Raw genomic sequence first — 17,574 nt, 5'->3', positions numbered from 1 at the left:
TCCTTACGGATTAGGACCAAAGAGGGGCAATCAACAAGTCAGTCAAGTATCACTAAGAAGGAGGAGTGACGAGACGGGACCGAGAGAGAGTCAGTAGGAAAGACAGAGAAGCAGAAAGGAAGAGTACAGAACGTATCCTGCGAGGGGGCGGGGCAATGGAAGAGGAGCCGGAAATACATCGGAAGAGAGCCTTATGGGGCGGAGCCAAGAGCGGAAATGGGGTCCGAGAGAGAGCGAGGCTGTGAGGGGCGGGGCCCTGAGAATCGAATAGGAAAAGGGGCTTGTGAGGGGTGGAGCCCTGGGAGGAAACCGTAAAGCGGGGCTATGAAGGGCAAGGCCACGAGCGGCAGCCAGGAGGGGAAGGGCGGCTCCTAGAGACTACGAAAGAGAGCGCGGGCTGGGCGGGGGCAGCGGTGAGGCGCGGCTCCCCTCCTGCGCATGCGCGCAGTCCCCGGAAGGCCTGTGACCCGCTTACGGGGCCTGAGAAGGCTCAGGCATGGCGGCCACGGCCGAGGGTGTCCCTGCAGCCCAGAGGGAGGGTCTGGGTCGAGGTAAAAGAAGGGTGGGCCTTGGAGAGGGGATGACCCTCGCCCCTCGATCTTTGGGAAGGAGCTAGGAGAAGGTGTTGGAGGAGGCCTAGGGCGGGACGGGGCGGAGCTGGTCTGAGCTGAGGTGGCGGGGCGGAGCGAGCAGGAAGGAGGCAGGAGGGGCGGGGCCCCGACGTCGATCCGCCGCCCCCTCCTCGCCCCCTTCCCTTATCGCCTGGTCGGACTCTTCATCCGGCCCTTTCCCTCCTCTCCTTTCCCCCTTCTCCTCCCTCCCCTCCCCTCCCCTCCCCCTCCCCTCCTTCCCCTCTTTGTCCCCTTCCCCCCCGTATTCCCATCCCCATCCCTCCCTTCCCGGCCTAGACGATGCAGTGGTGGAGACGGCCGAGGAGGCCACGGAGCCGGCCGAGGCGGACATCACGGAGCTGTGCCAGGACATGTTCTCCAAAATGGCCACGTACCTGACAGGCGAGCTGACAGGTGAGGCTCGTAATGTTCCGTCCATGCCGCGAGCATTTATCGAGACCCTGCCCTGTGCAAGGCCCCGGGCAGCCACAGACAAAAATGGACCCCCTCCCCAAAGAATTGCCCTATTGGCTGCTTGTAGAGGGTCTGGACTCGACTTTCCGAGGCCCCGACACAGAAGGGTACCCCCCCACCCCCGTTCATAAACAGCCCTTTCCCCACCTTACTTTGCTAGCAGGGAGGGTCTGCACCCGAGGGAGGGCTGAGCGGTCACGTGGCCAGTGTTTACCCGTGGCCTAGACCTCTCCTAAAGGATGATGTCCAAGGTTTCACCATCTTTATTCCTTTTAAAGCTACCAGTGAAGACTATAAACTTCTGGAAAATATGAACAAACTGACAAGCTTGAAGTACCTAGAAATGAAAGATATTGCAGTAAACATAAGTAGAAACCTAAAGGACTTAAACCAGAAGTGTAAGTATGTTTATCTTCTCACTCAATAGCTATTGAGGCCTGTTCTGGACTCGAAGCTAAGTTATGAGTGATGGGGATGGGGAAGAGGGGAGGAATAGTACTGGCTGGAGGGTTAGAAAGGCTCTTTTTACAGCTTTCATATCTTCATCTCTCCTATGTGGAAATGGACGAGTTAAATGAACACAAAGTAAATAACAGAATAGGGGTCTAAATCTGGGTCTTGACTCCAAATTCAGTTCCCCTTCCAATATTGCATGTTTCATCAAGGCCAGGGCAGAACTCGGTGACTTATCAAAGCTTTTACCATCTAGAAAATATTATTTCAATCCAGGACTCATTCTCTTGCAAAGGACTCTTTCCTACTAGTCTCTGTAAGACTCTCAGCTATAATCAGCATCATGGGTGGCATCCCTTTTCCTTACCTCTCAGTGAATTCCTTATACCCAGCTAAAGGGATGTCCTCACAGCTGTTAAGCTGCTTTTTGCTTTTGTTTTTTTAATAAGAGTGCAGCACGGAGAAATCAGTCTGGACATAGTTGTGGAGATTTGTCTTTATTGAGGATTAAACATTTTTTCATAGGGTAAAAGATCTGGTTTGGTTTTTTTTTTTAGATGCAGCACTTCAGCCTTATCTGGATCAGATCACTTTAATCGAGGAGCAAGTAGCAGCTCTTGAGCAGGCTGCCTACAAGTTGGATGCATATTCAAAGAAACTAGGTAATCATTTCAATTTAGTGACATGCATGGAGAGGGAACATACACTAAATATTTAAGTATTCATCAAGCACGTACTGGGGGCAGATACTGTACTAGACACTGGGGATACAAAAACAAAATGCAAAATATTAAAAACAACATATTCATTGGGCAAGAGGGAAACTAGCAGCTGAGAAGATCAGAACAAACTTCATGTGGGAAGTAGAACTGGAGCTTCAGTGATAGTTGTGTAAGGGACGAGAATGAAATGGATGTGAGAGAGAGCATGGATGCAGAATACACAGGACTTGGCAAATGACTGCATGTGATGGAGAAGACAGAGTCAGGGACAACTCCCAGGCTGTAAATCTGGGTGTCTGGAAGGATGGTGGTATTCACACCTGAAAGTGGAAAGTGCAGAAGCGGATAGGGTGAGGGGCACCCAGAGAAGAAAAGGTATTGTGTAATTTAAAATTCTAAATGTGGGTTCTAACCTGTCCCCCCAGTTTTGTGGGGAAACTGACTAAAATTACTGATAAACAAGTTTAGGTTTTTTAAGGGTTTATTGAAAAATAGTAAAAGAAAAAGAAAGATTGAGAACAGATTTCCTATAACCTGGCAATCCTAGTTTTTCTAATCTCATTCTGAAGTCTTCATAGCTCTCTTGACAGCCTCCGATTCCTCCTTCCTGTTCCCCTCCCAGAAAATGGGAGGTTCTTCAAACTGATTGGCTAGTGTCATTCAAATTCAAAGTCAGCAGGGTGAAATGCTACAGTGAAGTCAACCCTGGGGGAAAGCCATCAGATTTGGTTATCTCCGAGGTTACTGGATTTTGGAAGGTTGGAAGTCAGATTGCAGAGTTAAGTGGAGGGCAACAAGTGGAAATAGTTTTGGTTTGGGTTTTTCCATAGGAGTTTGGCATGAAATTGAGGGGAAATGTAGGACAATAGCTATGTGACCCTGGGCAAGTTATTTAACCCTCATTGCCCCGCAAAAAAAAAAAAAAGATAAAAAAGATCCTAGTAGAGTGAACTTTGTAACCCTAAAATGCTACTTTTGTTGTCATTTTCATTTCTGTATCCCTGAATGTGGCTCCCAGGAGTGAGGTTTGGGAATATGGGGCCAAAAGGGTTTTCCTGCTACTGAAGCTCCAACCCATTAATGACAAAAGTTCTCTAAAGGCCCTCTCAGAGTGGAGCCTGGGGCTGCTTGGTTGGGAGAGGGCAGCTGGAGGGAGGCCTGAAAGTTCATAATGTAGACGGTCCCTCCCGTGAAACCGCATAGAAGTGAGTCAGTTATTTTTCAGGCCAGTGCTAAGATGCATTTTTTATATTTGCTGTGTGTGTGTGTTTCCCTGCAGAAGCAAAGTACAAGAAGTTAGAGAGGCGATGACCGCTTCTCCAGCACAAAGACGGACTCCAGGAATGACTGTGAGGGGGTATCGACTCCATAAAGGGAAGCCGTCTGGCCGATCCCCGGAGGGTCCCAGCCCCCCTTTGCTTTGGATGAGTGACTGGCTGCCCCCTGACGTTCCCCTAAAACTCTGCCCCGACCGTGTGCTTCGTTGTGTGCCCTGGACCAAGGCTTAGACATCAGGATCAACCCCGGCTGGAGCCAACTCCCGGCTCCTCCCCGCCCCCCATAGGACTCCTCTTTGACTGTTCTGAATGTGCCCCTCCCCCATCTCCCCCCTCGTGTTCTTGAACTTGGATAATAAATGCCGATTTCTTACGCCTTGTGACGCGTCCTGGGGCGACCCGGAGGGGGGGGAGGGGGAGTGTCGGAGCGGCCCGCCTCCGTGTGGCCCCGCCTTCAGGGCGCGAGCTGCAGGGCCCGGACACGTCACCGCCCCGGCCGAAGTCGAAGGATTTTTGTCCTCCCGCGCTCCTCGTACTACGTCAGCGGCCCGGGCTCGGCGGAGGGCGCTTGCGCACTGGGCCGAGGCGCGAGCGCCGGATTTCCTCGCTGCTCCGCAACTCTTTCCTCGGCTCCCGCCGCCCGGGCCGAATGGCTGAGAAGCCCCTGCGTCTGTGAGTGACCCGGAACCGGAAACCCTGGCGGAGGGCCACTGGAGGAGTGGGAGCTGGGGTCGGGCGCCAGTGGGGCGGGGGAGCTAGTGCCCACCGAGCTTGGGTGTCTGCGGGACCCGCTCTTCTCCCTGCCCGGACCCCGCCTGCAGCCCGCCCCACACACGCTTCTCATCCAGTATTGGCTCCGTGCGCCGGACCCCCCGCCCCAATCCAGACCCCTCCGGGACTCCCCCCTCCCCAGCCGCCGAGTTCCTTTCTCAGGCCCGCTATGGGGGGCTGGGGGGGGAGCCTCCACCCTCGAGATTCTTGAGGGAAAATGAATTGGGAGGGAGGCAGTGGTGAATCACAGCTAGCATGTGTCTAGGATTCTTTTTTGGGGGGTTGGGGCAATGAAGGTTAAGTGACTTGTCCACGGTCACATAGATAGTAGGTGTCAAGTGTCTGAGGCTGGATTTGAACTCTGGTCCTCCTGAATCCAAGGCCAGTGCTTTATCCACTGCGCCATCTAGCTGTGTTCCCCCCCCCCATGTACTTTTAATAAACTCCTTTTAATCTCTTTGTCCTGAGAGGACCAGAGTTCAAATCCAGCCTCAGACACTTGACACCTACTATCTGTGTGACCCTGGACAAGTCACTTAACCCTCATTGCCCCAACCCCCCCCCCCAAAAAAAAATGCTAGACACATGCTAGCTATGATTCACCACTGCCTCCCTCCCAATTCATTTTCCCTCAAGAATCCCGAGGGTGGAGTCTCCCAATCTGTTTTACTCCCTAGGTTCTTCCCTGTTTTCACCATCAGACGGGCGTGGTTCTTGTCACCTAAGCTTGGAATCTTCCTCAACTCACCCCCAGTGCAGTCCCTAAGCATCCTTTCCATATGTCCCCCTTCTCTGACCCTTTCCCAGTCAATCTCTCGGGTCACTGTTTGGCCTTTGAGGTGAGGCCACTCTGGTCTCCGGTGGTCTGAGCTGTGTGACCCTGGGCGAGCCACTTAACTACGCGCACCTTGGGTTTTTGACCATAAAGTGGGAACAGAGGTACCCACCCCAGGGGGCTGTTGGGAGGGCAAATTGAGGTGACATCTGAGAAGTGAAGGACCCTTGGGAATTCTAGATATGGGGCAGCTAGGGTCACACAGCTCGGACCCAGGGTCGGACCTGAGCGGCCTCATCTCAAAGGCCAAACAGTGACCCGAGAGATTGACTGGGAAAGGGTCAGGGAAGGGGGGCATATTTGTAGGATGCTTAGGGGCTGTGCTGGGGGTGAGTTGAGGAGGATTCCAAGCATAGGTGACAAGAACCACACGGAAAGAAAACAGGTTGGGTTTAAGGTGATGGCAGGTCCCCTGGGTAGAGATGCCTCCCAGGCAGATGGTGTCAGGGAGCTGAGCTCAGAGATGATCCTAACTAAAAAGAGCAGACATCCGCATGAGGATGAGAAATTTGTACCTACCGGTGCTAGTCTTCACTGAGCTAATTTAACATCTGTCTCTTGCTTCCAGGTTGGCTTGTGGAGATGTTGAAGGAAAGTTTGATGTTTTATTCAATAGAGTCCGAGCAATTCAGAAGAAAAGTGGAAACTTTGATGTAAGATGTTTCTTTTCATCTTGAAATTTAATGTCATTGTCACTGGAAACACCGAGACAAATTTCTTGGCTTCCAAATTGAATAAATCCGTTTTATGATCAGAGCGACTATGTAAGCCCAGCACTGTACTAGGTGCTCATCACAAAATAGATAACCCCGTGTCTAGGTCAGCATTTCCCAACCATATCCTCGCCATATGTGTGGCACAGCCAGAGACTTCCTTATTCATAACCTTTGGCAGTTTTTGACTAAGGGCCAGGGGATGAAATGGAAGACTCCCAATAAGAGAGTCTTACAGTCAGGGTCTGAATGTAATAGGTTTTGTTATGATTGGATTGTTAGGGATGAGAACACATATGCTCCCTGTATGTTTCATCAATTCAGTTCAACAAAATTTATTATCTGCTCTGTGCCTGGCAGGGGAGAAACAGACAAAAATGACCCGTACTCCCTGTTCCCCTGAAGTCCACCTTTTTGGAAGGGTGGAGAGGGGAAGGAACCTCTGAAACCTGTGCACAGATAAGTTAATATAAAAGATGTAAGATGAAATCATAGTTTGAGAGGAGGGAAGTAGTGCTGTGGCTGGGCTGAATTTTGGAAGGAAATAAGGGTTCCTAGAGTGTCAGTATGGAGGGACAGGAGACAACCTGCACAAAGGTATGAGGAAAGAAGATAGAATCTCACACATAGGAAACAACAAGTAGGCTAATTAAGTTGGCCCAAACATTTTCAAGATAGTCACATGCCATGTAAGTGACGTACACTATAGCCTTATGTCCATCCCTTTACTTTCATTCATATAGCTACCACCAGCCTACTTCAAGCTCTCATCACCTCTCTCTGGGACTATTACATAGTTTCCAAATTCTAATCTCTCTACAATCCATCTCCCACAGAGCAGCCAAACTAATGATCTTAAAATGCAGATCTGCCTACATTACCCAACTGTTAAACAGTCTTCATTGGTTTCCCATTGCGTTTTGTTTTGTTTTTTTTAGTGAGGCAATTGGGGTTAAGTGACTTGCCCAGGGTTACACAGCTAGTAAGTGTCAAGTGTCTGAGGCCGGATTTGAACTCAGGTACTCCTGAATCCAGGGCCGGTGCTCTATCCACTGCGCCACCTAGCTGCCCCTCCCATTGCGTTTTGGATAAAATATAAAATCCTCAGCCTGACATTTAATTCCATTCGTAGTCTGATTCTTGCCTACTTTTTTAGTCTTTTTTTCCATGTGTTTCCTATTAGACTTTCCTTTCCAGTAAAACTAGCTTGTTAATGGTTCAGGATGTTTCCTCATTTCCCACCTTTGTGCCTTTGCACGAATGTTCTCACATATCAGGAATGTCTCCCTTCTCAACTCTACCTTATAGCTCCTTTCAAATCGTAGCTCAGGTGGTTCCTCCTATATGAAATCATTCCTGATTGCCCTAGTTTCTAATACTATGTCTTTCTTGAAATCATGTATACGCTTTGTAATTGCTTATTTGTGCACGTATTATAACCTCTCTAGTAGACTATAAACCCATGGATGCCAGGCACCATTTTGTTTTTGTTGTTTTTATCTCATCACCCAGCGCAGTACCTTGCACGTGGCAAGCACTTGATAAATGTTAGTCAAGTTATAGTTAATAGACATGGGTTAATGGAGAGGAAGATATTATTAACCTAGGCATGACAGTATAATGAATTATGTTCAGAGACAGCAGGTATATTGACTCAACTAAACAAAAGGCTACTGGGGAGAAACAAATGATGTTTTAATTCTGACATTACATTTAACAAACATTGAGCACCTCTGTGCAGAGCACTGTGGAGGAATACAAAAATTAATGGATGTATTGCCTGCTTTCAAGGAATTGACAGTTTAGCAAGTAGTACACAGTAGCAGTCTACTAGCTGCTTCTCAGCTACCTACAGTCACAAGCACATCTCATCTTTAAAAAATTCTCACTTGCTCTATCCATACTTGCTTGCTATTCTCCTATAGCTCTTCTACTTTTCACGGCTAAACTCATTTAGAAAGTTGTCTACAGTCAGTACTTCCATTATTCTCCTTTCTTTTCGGCTTCCAACTTCATCGTTTTCAGCTGAAACAATATTTTCCAGTTACCAATGATGATCTCTTAATTATCAAATCTCATGGCTTTCTCTCAGTCCTCATCCTTCTTGACTTCTCTGCAGCCTTGGATACTGTCAATCACCTCTTTTCCTTGATACTTTCATTTGCAAATAACTTATCAGGCTTAAATGTTTTTTGACCACTTTGAGAACCAATACAAAAAAGTTATTGGATAAATGAGTTGATATTGGGTGCTAATGGGTATGACATAGATGTAGGAAAATCTAGATTGTCTAGAGAGATGCTTTAGGAAATATTCCTAAGCACTTATTGCTTTGTGATTATGGGTGCCTCAGGTGATCGAATCCACACAACCCAGGTAGAAGAGATAGATGTAGTTTGATAGTCAGCAAAAAGGTTTAGTGACTGATAACTGGAGATTTGAATGTTCATAGCCTGAATTTTGTGATGTTCGTTTCTGTGACTGTATCTTTAATGAGGGAGAACAGAGATAGCTAAGACTGCCACAAAAGGGCAATCGGACTGATACTTGGATTCGGTTGTAGAGAATGTCTTCTCCCAATTTGAATTGGTAGGGACTTTGGTGATGAAGGGCAGTATAGGTTTGTGCTTACTAAGGATCTCACTAGTTTTTACTTGTGATTTATATTCCACAAAACATTCATAGTTAGAACCCAGTCACAGAATTGTTGCCCAAGGTATGCAGATTGGTTGAGAACCTGATTTTGACCATTTGGCAGATATTAAATATGAAGGTTGTATATTGACCGTATTTGTGTTACATTTGTCTGCTTTAAAATCTCATTTTAGCTCCTGTTGTGTGTAGGTGACTTCTTTGGCTCCACATCAAGTACTCAATGGGAGGAATACAAGACTGGAGTCAAGAAAGGTACAGAAATTGCTACTTTAAAAAATAAGTTTCAAAGTACCAAGGATTTATGGTCCTGGTATGTTTTATCTATATATTGTTACTTAAGGATTTCCTCCTTGTGGCAGTTCGACTCAGTAAACATTTATTAAGAGCCTACTTTGTGCTAGCCACCTATACAGGCACAATGAAACAGCCCCCTCCCCTCAAGGGGCTCACATACTACTGTGTCCTGCAAGTTGGGAGGGAGAATGCTCAAGTCACAGATTGGTTTTTGACTTTATGTTGGGAACCTCTCTCTAAAGTCTGTCCCAGATAATATACTGTACAAGATAACCAAGCCTTCTGGAACTCTTCCTTCTTTCAATTTTAGTCCTTTTTTATTATGTCATTTACAACATCCATTTTTATTACACAAATTGGTTGTCTCCACCATCCAACAATACTTAGCAACCAAAACACAAGCGTTTATTAAATGCCCGTATGCCAAGCACAGCTGTCTAATTTGGGGCACCGCATATACCCTGGAAGGGAGTTTGTGTATTACATAGGGCTGCTCGTGGGTGGTGATGCAGATTGTTTTTGCTTTTAATAAGAATGTCACACATATATAGGAATTTTTCTTATGCTCAGAAATGCATCCATTAACTATATGATGTTTCTTGTTATCTCTTTTCCTCCCCAAAGCACCTATTCAGACTTATGTGCTCGGTGCCAATAACCAGGAAGCCGTCAAATACTTCTCAGATGTTGATGGATGTGAACTAGCTGAAAACATTACTTACCTAGGTATGGATCAGAAAAGGATGGTTGTAGTGGGTTCTGGGAGAATGTGGTTTGATAAAATGGGCCTATGGCAGCCCCCTCTGTCACACCAGAGAACAAGGGTGATTTCTCTGCCAAAAACCACAACTTTAGGGCCAGAGCCTTCTTCCTTTTTTTCCCCTCTCTTGCTCTGCAAACATCCCCTTTTTATCAGATTTGTCTTTTCTAGTTTCCCATGCTATTTCTAATTTCTGCTTTTTCAGTCAGCTCCATTTTCTTTTCTTTATCTCTAAAGGTCTTTTTACTGATCTTTAACTATGCTATGAAGTTTTAGAATTTCCTTTCATCATGTATTCCCCTAAGAATCACTCTTTGGGAATCATCTCTACATATCTGGTCATACAGAAGCAATTTGCCAAACAGTCCATGTAAGACTATTCATTGGGAAGGCATGGGGTCAGTACCATGGTATGGAATCCTCTCTTTAGTTCCTATCTTATAGCTCTCATTTAATCTCTCCTTATTTTATATATTTTGGGAGTTTAAAAAAATTTTTGTAGCAGTTTTCAACCTAGTTATTACAGTCTAACTGTTCAAATCAGACCTCTGATACTTATATGTGTGATCCTGAGCAAGTCACTAAAGCCTGTTTGCCTCCATTTCCTCATCTGTACAATGAGCTGAAGAAGGAAATGGTAAAACTCTCCAGTATCACTGCCAAGAAAACCCCAAATGCAGTCATGAAGAGTGGGACATGACCAAAGCTACTGAATAACAACAGAATAAAGTACAAAATCTTGATCCTGGCATTTTAGGCCCTTCTCAGTCTGGCTTCAGCCTAACTTTCCAGCCTTATTTTATTCTCTGGCCTGCTCCCCTTTATCTAAGCTACTCCTGTTCTCATCTTGTCCTCCCATATCTATACATTATTTAGCTCATCTCTCATAGTGCTAGAGTGGGCTTTCCCTTTGTCCTTTCTCTCTGATGCAAATCTCTGTCTGTTGAAATGTCTTTTTTCAAGCCCCAACTCAAGTTTCATCTGGAAGCTAGAGGGAGGAAGAGCATAGCTCCAGAATGCAGTTAATTGAACATCAAGTTTATTACATCTGAATCACCCATTTGGGGAATAATGGAAGAAACCGCCTACATGTATATCTAGTCATTGTGTAGTTAGTTACTGCAAATCTAAATTTTAAAGAAATAGTATCATTTTACTTAACCTTAGAAAAGAAGGCCACGAATTGATGGGGACACAGGTAAGAGTCATGGAGGATGAGAAGGCCTGGATACCTTGAAATGAGCACTATTGCAGAGTTGCCACCAGCAGAACCCACATCCATTCAATGAAATGACATGAGCTGTAACTGTAGGTAAAGAAAAACCACATCTAGTCTATCACCTTCACCTTTTATACTGTTTATAATAACTTGTATTTTTTCACCCCTTACATTTTCCAGAGTTTCCTCTCCCTTTCTATCTTTCTATAACAAAGAATAAAAAAGATTTTAAAAACTGCTCAACCAAAGTAGCCAACACACTGATAAAGTTTACCATACTTTCTAGAGTTCCAAAGCCCTAATTTTTCCCTTTCATAAAGATGAGAGGAGGTCTCTTCTCCATAGCTCATCTTTGGGGCCAACCTTGGCTATCATAATTTCATAGGATTCTGTTTCATTTCTTTTAATGTTGTTTTCCTTAAATCTTATCGTCTGTGTTTATGGGATCTTATCCATGTCTTCTAGTCCTCCTTTCTTTTCTAGCTTTTGGACAGAGATCCAAGGATAGCTTGGGAGCTCTGACTACCTTCCCACCTGCATAAGACGTAGGGTCAGTAATACGGCAATTTGAGTCTCCTTCAGAGGGGCTCAGGAAGTGATCATGAAACATAAATAACTATAGTGGGAATTTATGGCTATAAACTCACATTAGTGAGTGACATAGCTCACTTTCTGCCTTTGCCCACTGTTTATGAAGGACTTTGGGTTGTGGCCTTGTCAGCATACACTTCTCTCCTCCCTGTCCCTCTCTTTTTAGTTCACCAGTGATAATACATTCAGACCAGTCTTTTTATAATAGGTCTTTAGCATCTATTTAGAATCTACTGTAAGAGATAGGCCTTAAAGATAATTTTTAAAAGAGAGCTAAGCTTTACAGTCTCTTTGCATCTACCCAAGGCTGGCCCTTCCCCTACCCAGGTTGTGCCCAAGTTCCCAGAGAAGTGCAGTTTCTTTCTACTTCTGATCTGCTTTTATTCCCCTTCTGGCTTAGATTCTTCTCTCTGGCTAATTGAGTAGTACATCTTTAATTTTCTCTGACTTCACTTGTTAAATTTTTTTTATTTACTACCTTCTCACCTGCATACTTGGGATCCTCTTAGATTTTTTATTCTTTCAGACTCATTTTATCTGATGCTTTCTTTTTTTGGGCAGGGCAATGAGGGTTAAGTGACTTGCCCAGGGTCACACAGCTAGTAAGTGTCAATTGTCTGAGGTCGGATTTGAACTCAGGTCCTCCTGAATCCAGGGCCAGTGCTCTATCCACTGCACCACCTAGCCTCCCCCTATCTGATGCTTTCTATAAGAGGGGAGGTGCCCCTCTTTTATTTATTAAAAAAAAAATTAACTCAGAATTTTATATGATCGTATAAAAGCCCTGACACAGGATTCACAACCACAACCACTTGCTAGAGATATGTGGGCCATTCACCGTGGGAATCCTGCTCTCTTTCTGATAGTCTATCTAAAACTTAACAGGTTATTTTCTTTTTCCCTGTGTAGGTAGAAAAGGTGTTTTCACTGGTGCCTCAGGACTACAGATTGTATACCTCAGTGGGACAGAGTCATTGGCTGAGCCTGCCCCACCTTACAGTTTTACCTCGAAGGATATATACTCCCTGAAGTCAGCTTTGCAGTCCACATCACATTTTAAAGGTGTTGATCTCTTGCTGACATCCCCATGGCCCAAGGGTGTGGGGAACTTTGGAAATGCTTCTGTGAGTAGTTCTTTTCCAGTTGGGATTTTTTTTTTTTTTGGTTTTTTTGTGCGGGGCAATGGGGGTTAAGTGGCTTGCCCAGGGTCACACAGCTAGTAAGTGTCAAGTGTCTGAGGCCGGATTTGAACTCAGGTCCTCCTGAATCCAGGGCCGGTGCTTTATCCACTGCGCCACCTAGCCGCCCCCCAGTTGGGATTTTTAAAAAACCTCCTTATTATTGGGCAGCTAGGTGGCACAGTGGATAAGGCACCGGCCTTGGATTCAGGAGGACCTGATTTCAAATCCGGCCTCAGACACTTGACACTTACTAGCTGTGTGACCCTGGGCAAGTCACTTAACCCTCATTGCCCTGCCAAAAACAAAAAACAAACAAACAAAAAAGCACTTCCTTATTATGATGATATGTCATGTTGACAAACATCAACAAATGTAAATGTTTCCTCTTTTCAAAGAACAGAAAAAGAGGACTGAATAGGCAACTTTGACTCTCCCAGTGTAGTTTTGTTTTTTGTTTTGTTTTGTTTTTTGGTCCAGGTGAGATTTCCCAAAGCAAATTGTCCTGTGATTAGTAAATAGGCTTTGTGTGATCAGTGTTGCACATTCCAGGTTTTAACATATTTTAGTTAACTCAGACCCTCTCTGGACTTTTTCAGGACCCACAAGGAATGTCACCCTCTTGGTCTCTACTTGAAAGTTCTCATTTAATATTATTATAAATGACCACAAAGAGGGCATACAAGTGGAATCCCCAATATGCCAATAGCAGATCTTACAAGGAATGGAATTCTAAACCAACAGGAAAGAATTTGACTCTGTGTGGTCAAAAAAATGTCCATTGAGCTTCAATATGGGAAGTATAAAGTGTTTCCGTACCTCAGGGATCTGAAATTTTTTCAATATGGGTACTCCTTCCACTGATACAAATTACAGCCCCTCTGTATTCTAGATGATACTCTTTTTGTGTGTGTGTGTGTGAGGCAATTGGGGTTAAGTGACTTGCCCAGGGTCACACAGCTAGTAAGTGTTAAGTGTCTGAGGCCGGATTTGAACTCAGGTCCTCCTGACTCCAGGGTCAGTGCTCTATCCACTGCACCACCTAGCTGCCCCTAGACGATACTCTTGATGCATTGCTGGGGCTGAAAAATTTCAGCCAACCATCTGATGATGAGCCCCTGAATTTAGGTAGTCTCAACTTTGGGTGACAGACACAGAATGCCTAAACCTGTATTTGAGGCCTTTTTTACCCTGTCTAGGACAGGCCAGAGCTTCTGCTTAGATGGTATAGCCATTGAGGGTCCAGCTCTGTAGCACAGTGAGGCATCAAGAAGATGAGTAATGGGCATGGGAGCACCTTCAGAGAAAATCATTCAAACTTTCTACATAAAAGGGGATTCATAAGTTTCAGTGATGGCCCTATAAAATTACTGTAGACTGTACCCTGAAAATATCAGTGGTGGGCTATGATTAGCTTGACTTCCTCAGCATCATAAACTGGAAAAAAGCCAGTTTTTTTTCTCTTCCCCTTGTATAAACCCTTCAAATTACATGAAAGTCTTTCTACTTTGGAACTGGTCACTACACATCCTGGGGAATGACTTGAGGCTGGTGAAGAACCAGCGAAAGTACCAAAAATGATCGGAGAGGAAGAGAGGGTGCTCATATGTAGGAATAAATGCTAAAAGTGAAATTTCTTCAGTCTGCAAAGGGGAAGACAGGAAATATTAATCAAGTGGATAAAATCATGCAAAGTGTTCATGAACATAAAATGGATTTGTTTACCAGAGCCTTGCCCCTAAAGCTTGAAAAAGGTACATTGAAGACAGACCCTACTTTATGCAGAAGGGCACAGACTTTAATGTGTTAAGAAATGGTATAAGCTGAAACTATACATAAATTGCCAAAGGATTCTTAAAAGCTTGGAGATCATTGTTCCCACAAAAGTTAATTAAGGAACATTCTGACCTTTGAGTTCTACACATAATAAAATCAGTACTTAAGTGATTTTAAAGCACTTTCACATCATATCATTTCATCATCAGCAATTCTAAGAAGGCAGAACAAGTATTATCACCCACATCTTATAAAGAAGAAAACTGGGGGGCAGCTGGGTGGTGCAGTGGATAAAGCACTGGCCCCAGATTCAGGAGGACCTGAGTTCAAATCTGGCCTCAGACACTTGATACTTACTAGCTGTGTGACCCTGAGCCAGTCACTTAACCCTCATTGCCCTGGGGGGAAAAAAGGATTTAAAAGCCTAGGAGTTTTACCAGACCTGGATTCAGGAGGACCTAAGTTCAAATCTGGCCTCAGACACTTGACACTTACTAGCTGTGTGACCCTGGGCAAGGCACTTAACCCTCATTACCCTGCAAAAAGAAAGGAAAACTAACACAAAGGGGTTAAATACTTTGTTCAAGACTACTGTCACAGGTAAAACTAAATGTGTGTGGTCACCTTCCCTGTCCCCTGTGTGGGGAGAGCTAACTAGGACAACTCTTTAACAGTTTAGGTATTAAAATATATTAGAGGAGAACAAGGAGAGAACAAGTGTCTCTGGAAGAATAGGAAAACCCTAACTACCCCTAGAGTGAAGATCAGAGTGCCACCTCTCACGAGATTCCAACCATAAACTCCTTAAACCAACTGCCCCACACACACTGCTTCAAGCTGATTGGTTGAGAGTGGTCTCATGCTCACTAAGCAGGGAGCCCCTGAAAATATTCTCACACTCCCCGATGTGCTTCATTAAGAAACAGTTTCCTGGGGGCAGCTAGGTGGCGCAGTGGATAGAGCACCGGCCCTGGATTCAGGACTCCCTGAGTTCAAATCCGGCCTCAGACACTTAACACTTACTAGCTGTGTGACCCTGGGCAAGTCACTTAACCCCAATTGCCTCACTAAAAAAAAAATCTTTAAGGGGGCAGCTAGATGGCGCAGTGGTTAAGCACCGGCCCTGGATTCAGGAGTACCTGAGTTCAAATCCGACCTCAGACACTTGACACTTACTGGCTGTGTGACCGTGGGCAAGTCACTTTACCCCCGTTGCCTGCAAAAAGAAAGAAAAAAAAAAAAGAAAAAGAAACAGTTTCCTTAAATGAAGCAATAACATTATAACTAACAATGTATGTAATGGGAATGAAAAAAAAAAGAAATTGAGCGACACATTGACAAAAACTAAAGGGGGCAGTCCCCTTTAGTAGGTGGACATTACAGATAGTGTATACAGTGGGAAAAAGAAAACAGGAAAATGTCAATTTAAGTCTTTAGAAGTCTTTTCTCAGATGATTCTTGGGATGTCCTCTGGGTATAGCTCTGGATTCTGGCTCTGGATCCTGGGCATGGTCTCAGATGTGGTTGTAAAAAAAAAAAAAGTCTCAGGTGTTTCAGATACTGATGATCAACTAGAAAGTCTCCTCAGCTGGAAAATTTCCTACAAAATTGATCTTAACACAACTTTGAATAACTTTGCCAATAACCAAATCAAACAATGAGAGTTCTCAAAAACATGTTTAAAGAAATTCAGAATCTTTTAGAGATATAATAAAAACAAAAATTGAATTTTTTTAACTTAATATTACTGTAACCCCCCCTGTGGGGAATAAATTGAGAAGACAATTGTGATATTAGGAAAGGATTTTTTTATCATTTTATTTTTGTTTCATCACTTTTTGCATCATTTGCCTAATTATCCTCATGCCATTATGAGAAAGTATAGAATCTAATATAACTGGTAACAGATGCCAAGACCAAATTCAACATTGTATCCATCATGACATCTGAGATAATTATGGGGTCACCTTACAAGAATAAAGGAGAAAAAGAAATGAGCATTGCCAAACTTCACAAGGCACATCACAGACCAATTCAGGTCTTTAGACTATTCGCCTCTACCTTTGCCCCCCATACCCCCATTCAGTGCTTTTTTCCCTCCTACTTCCCAGGCTTATGAATTTGGGTGATATTCCATATAAACTATTCCAAAAACATCTAGTACCTAAGGGTTTGACTTGATTTTACATTGTCCGGATCATTTCCCCAATCTGGTTGTCTCCTTTGTAATGAGATCTATGCTTGGTCCTCTACAAAGAAAAGTATGCGACCATGCCACATTAATTAGCAAGAGCTAATTTACCTTCCAGGTGCTCTTGGTGATCTATTTTATGTGCAAAGGTTGAGGTGGGGCTGCCTCCTAACACTGTTAGGATTTGTGATCCAGATATGACCCAGTTCTCCTTTTGTTATTCAGACTTGTATGATTACTCCAAGTATAGACACTTGACAGCATGCACTTGTATCATGCATTGCAGGCACACAACTGTGACCGTGTTTGCATATTTCTCAAGATCCTTAAAGTCAGTCACAGACGACATGATTTGTCTTTCACAGGGAGATGTGGATACGAAGAAAAATGGCTCCTCTTTGATCTCCCTTCTTGCCATGGACTTGAAGCCCAGGTATCATTTTGCTGCCTTGGAAAAGACTTATTATGAGAGGCTTCCTTATCGGTGGGTATCAATTTTCTTTTTTAAAAAATTAGTATGTTTTGTTTTGACATCACCTTCATTTCTTAATATGCCTTACCCTCTTCCCCTGCTCACTGAACTATTCCATGTAACAAAGACATTTTTTTAAAGGTGGGTAGTGAGAAAGTAGTTCAACCATAAAACTAAACAGCATATCAGCGAGTCTGACAATATATGCAGTGTTCCACTCAGGGTATATAATTTCATAGTTTCTCCCTAGGGGATTAACCTTCTAGAACAGAGGTTTCTAATTCTGTTTGCTTGTCATAGGTCCCTTTGGCAGTCAGGTAAAGCCCATAGACCCTTCCTAGGGTAATATTTCCTCCCTAATTGAAGAAAAAGCTAAATTTCATTTAGAGCTGAGTGAAAATAGAGATGTAATTTATTTCCCATCCAAGTTTGTGGACCCCCAGGGTTGTTATATGCATGGAATCTACATTAAAGACTTTGTAATCCTTGAAAGTGTCAATAAATATTAGCTCTTCAAAATAGGTTATACATGAGTAGTCATGGAAAACATTCCCACATTAGCTAGGTTGTGAGAGAAAATAG

General features: G+C 44.2%; 2 protein-coding genes across 3 annotated transcripts in view; both read left to right on the top strand.

Annotated features, from left to right (window-relative positions):
- Window positions 1–420: 420 nt before the first annotated feature.
- BLOC1S2 (biogenesis of lysosomal organelles complex 1 subunit 2) lies at window positions 421–3,918 on the top strand. Its single transcript, XM_043990084.1, has 5 exons — window positions 421–551; window positions 909–1,025; window positions 1,364–1,483; window positions 2,096–2,200; window positions 3,540–3,918. Exons 1-5 carry the CDS (start codon window positions 497–499, stop codon window positions 3,569–3,571), a joined length of 429 nt encoding a protein of 142 aa, XP_043846019.1. The 5' UTR covers window positions 421–496; the 3' UTR covers window positions 3,572–3,918.
- Window positions 3,919–4,095: 177 nt separating this feature from the next.
- Window positions 4,096–17,574, top strand: part of CWF19L1 (CWF19 like cell cycle control factor 1) — a 28,579-nt gene continuing 15,100 nt past the window's right edge. The window contains exons 1-6 of one of the 2 annotated variants that reach the window (XM_043988423.1): window positions 4,096–4,209; window positions 5,712–5,796; window positions 8,685–8,763; window positions 9,430–9,531; window positions 12,285–12,499; window positions 16,886–17,004. In XM_043988423.1, coding sequence (XP_043844358.1) covers window positions 4,187–4,209; window positions 5,712–5,796; window positions 8,685–8,763; window positions 9,430–9,531; window positions 12,285–12,499; window positions 16,886–17,004 — 623 coding nt within the window. In that variant the 5' untranslated portion in view covers window positions 4,096–4,186. Of the gene's footprint in view, window positions 4,210–5,711; window positions 5,797–8,684; window positions 8,764–9,429; window positions 9,532–12,284; window positions 12,500–16,885; window positions 17,005–17,574 lie in introns of those variants that run through there. The other variant, XM_043988424.1, reaches the window with a different exon arrangement.

This window comes from Dromiciops gliroides, chromosome 2 (assembly GCF_019393635.1).
Source record: "Dromiciops gliroides isolate mDroGli1 chromosome 2, mDroGli1.pri, whole genome shotgun sequence".
Taxonomy (NCBI): domain Eukaryota; kingdom Metazoa; phylum Chordata; class Mammalia; order Microbiotheria; family Microbiotheriidae; genus Dromiciops; species Dromiciops gliroides.
The sequence above is the reverse complement of the archived record's forward strand: the minus strand, read 5'-3'. Positions and strand labels throughout refer to the sequence as shown.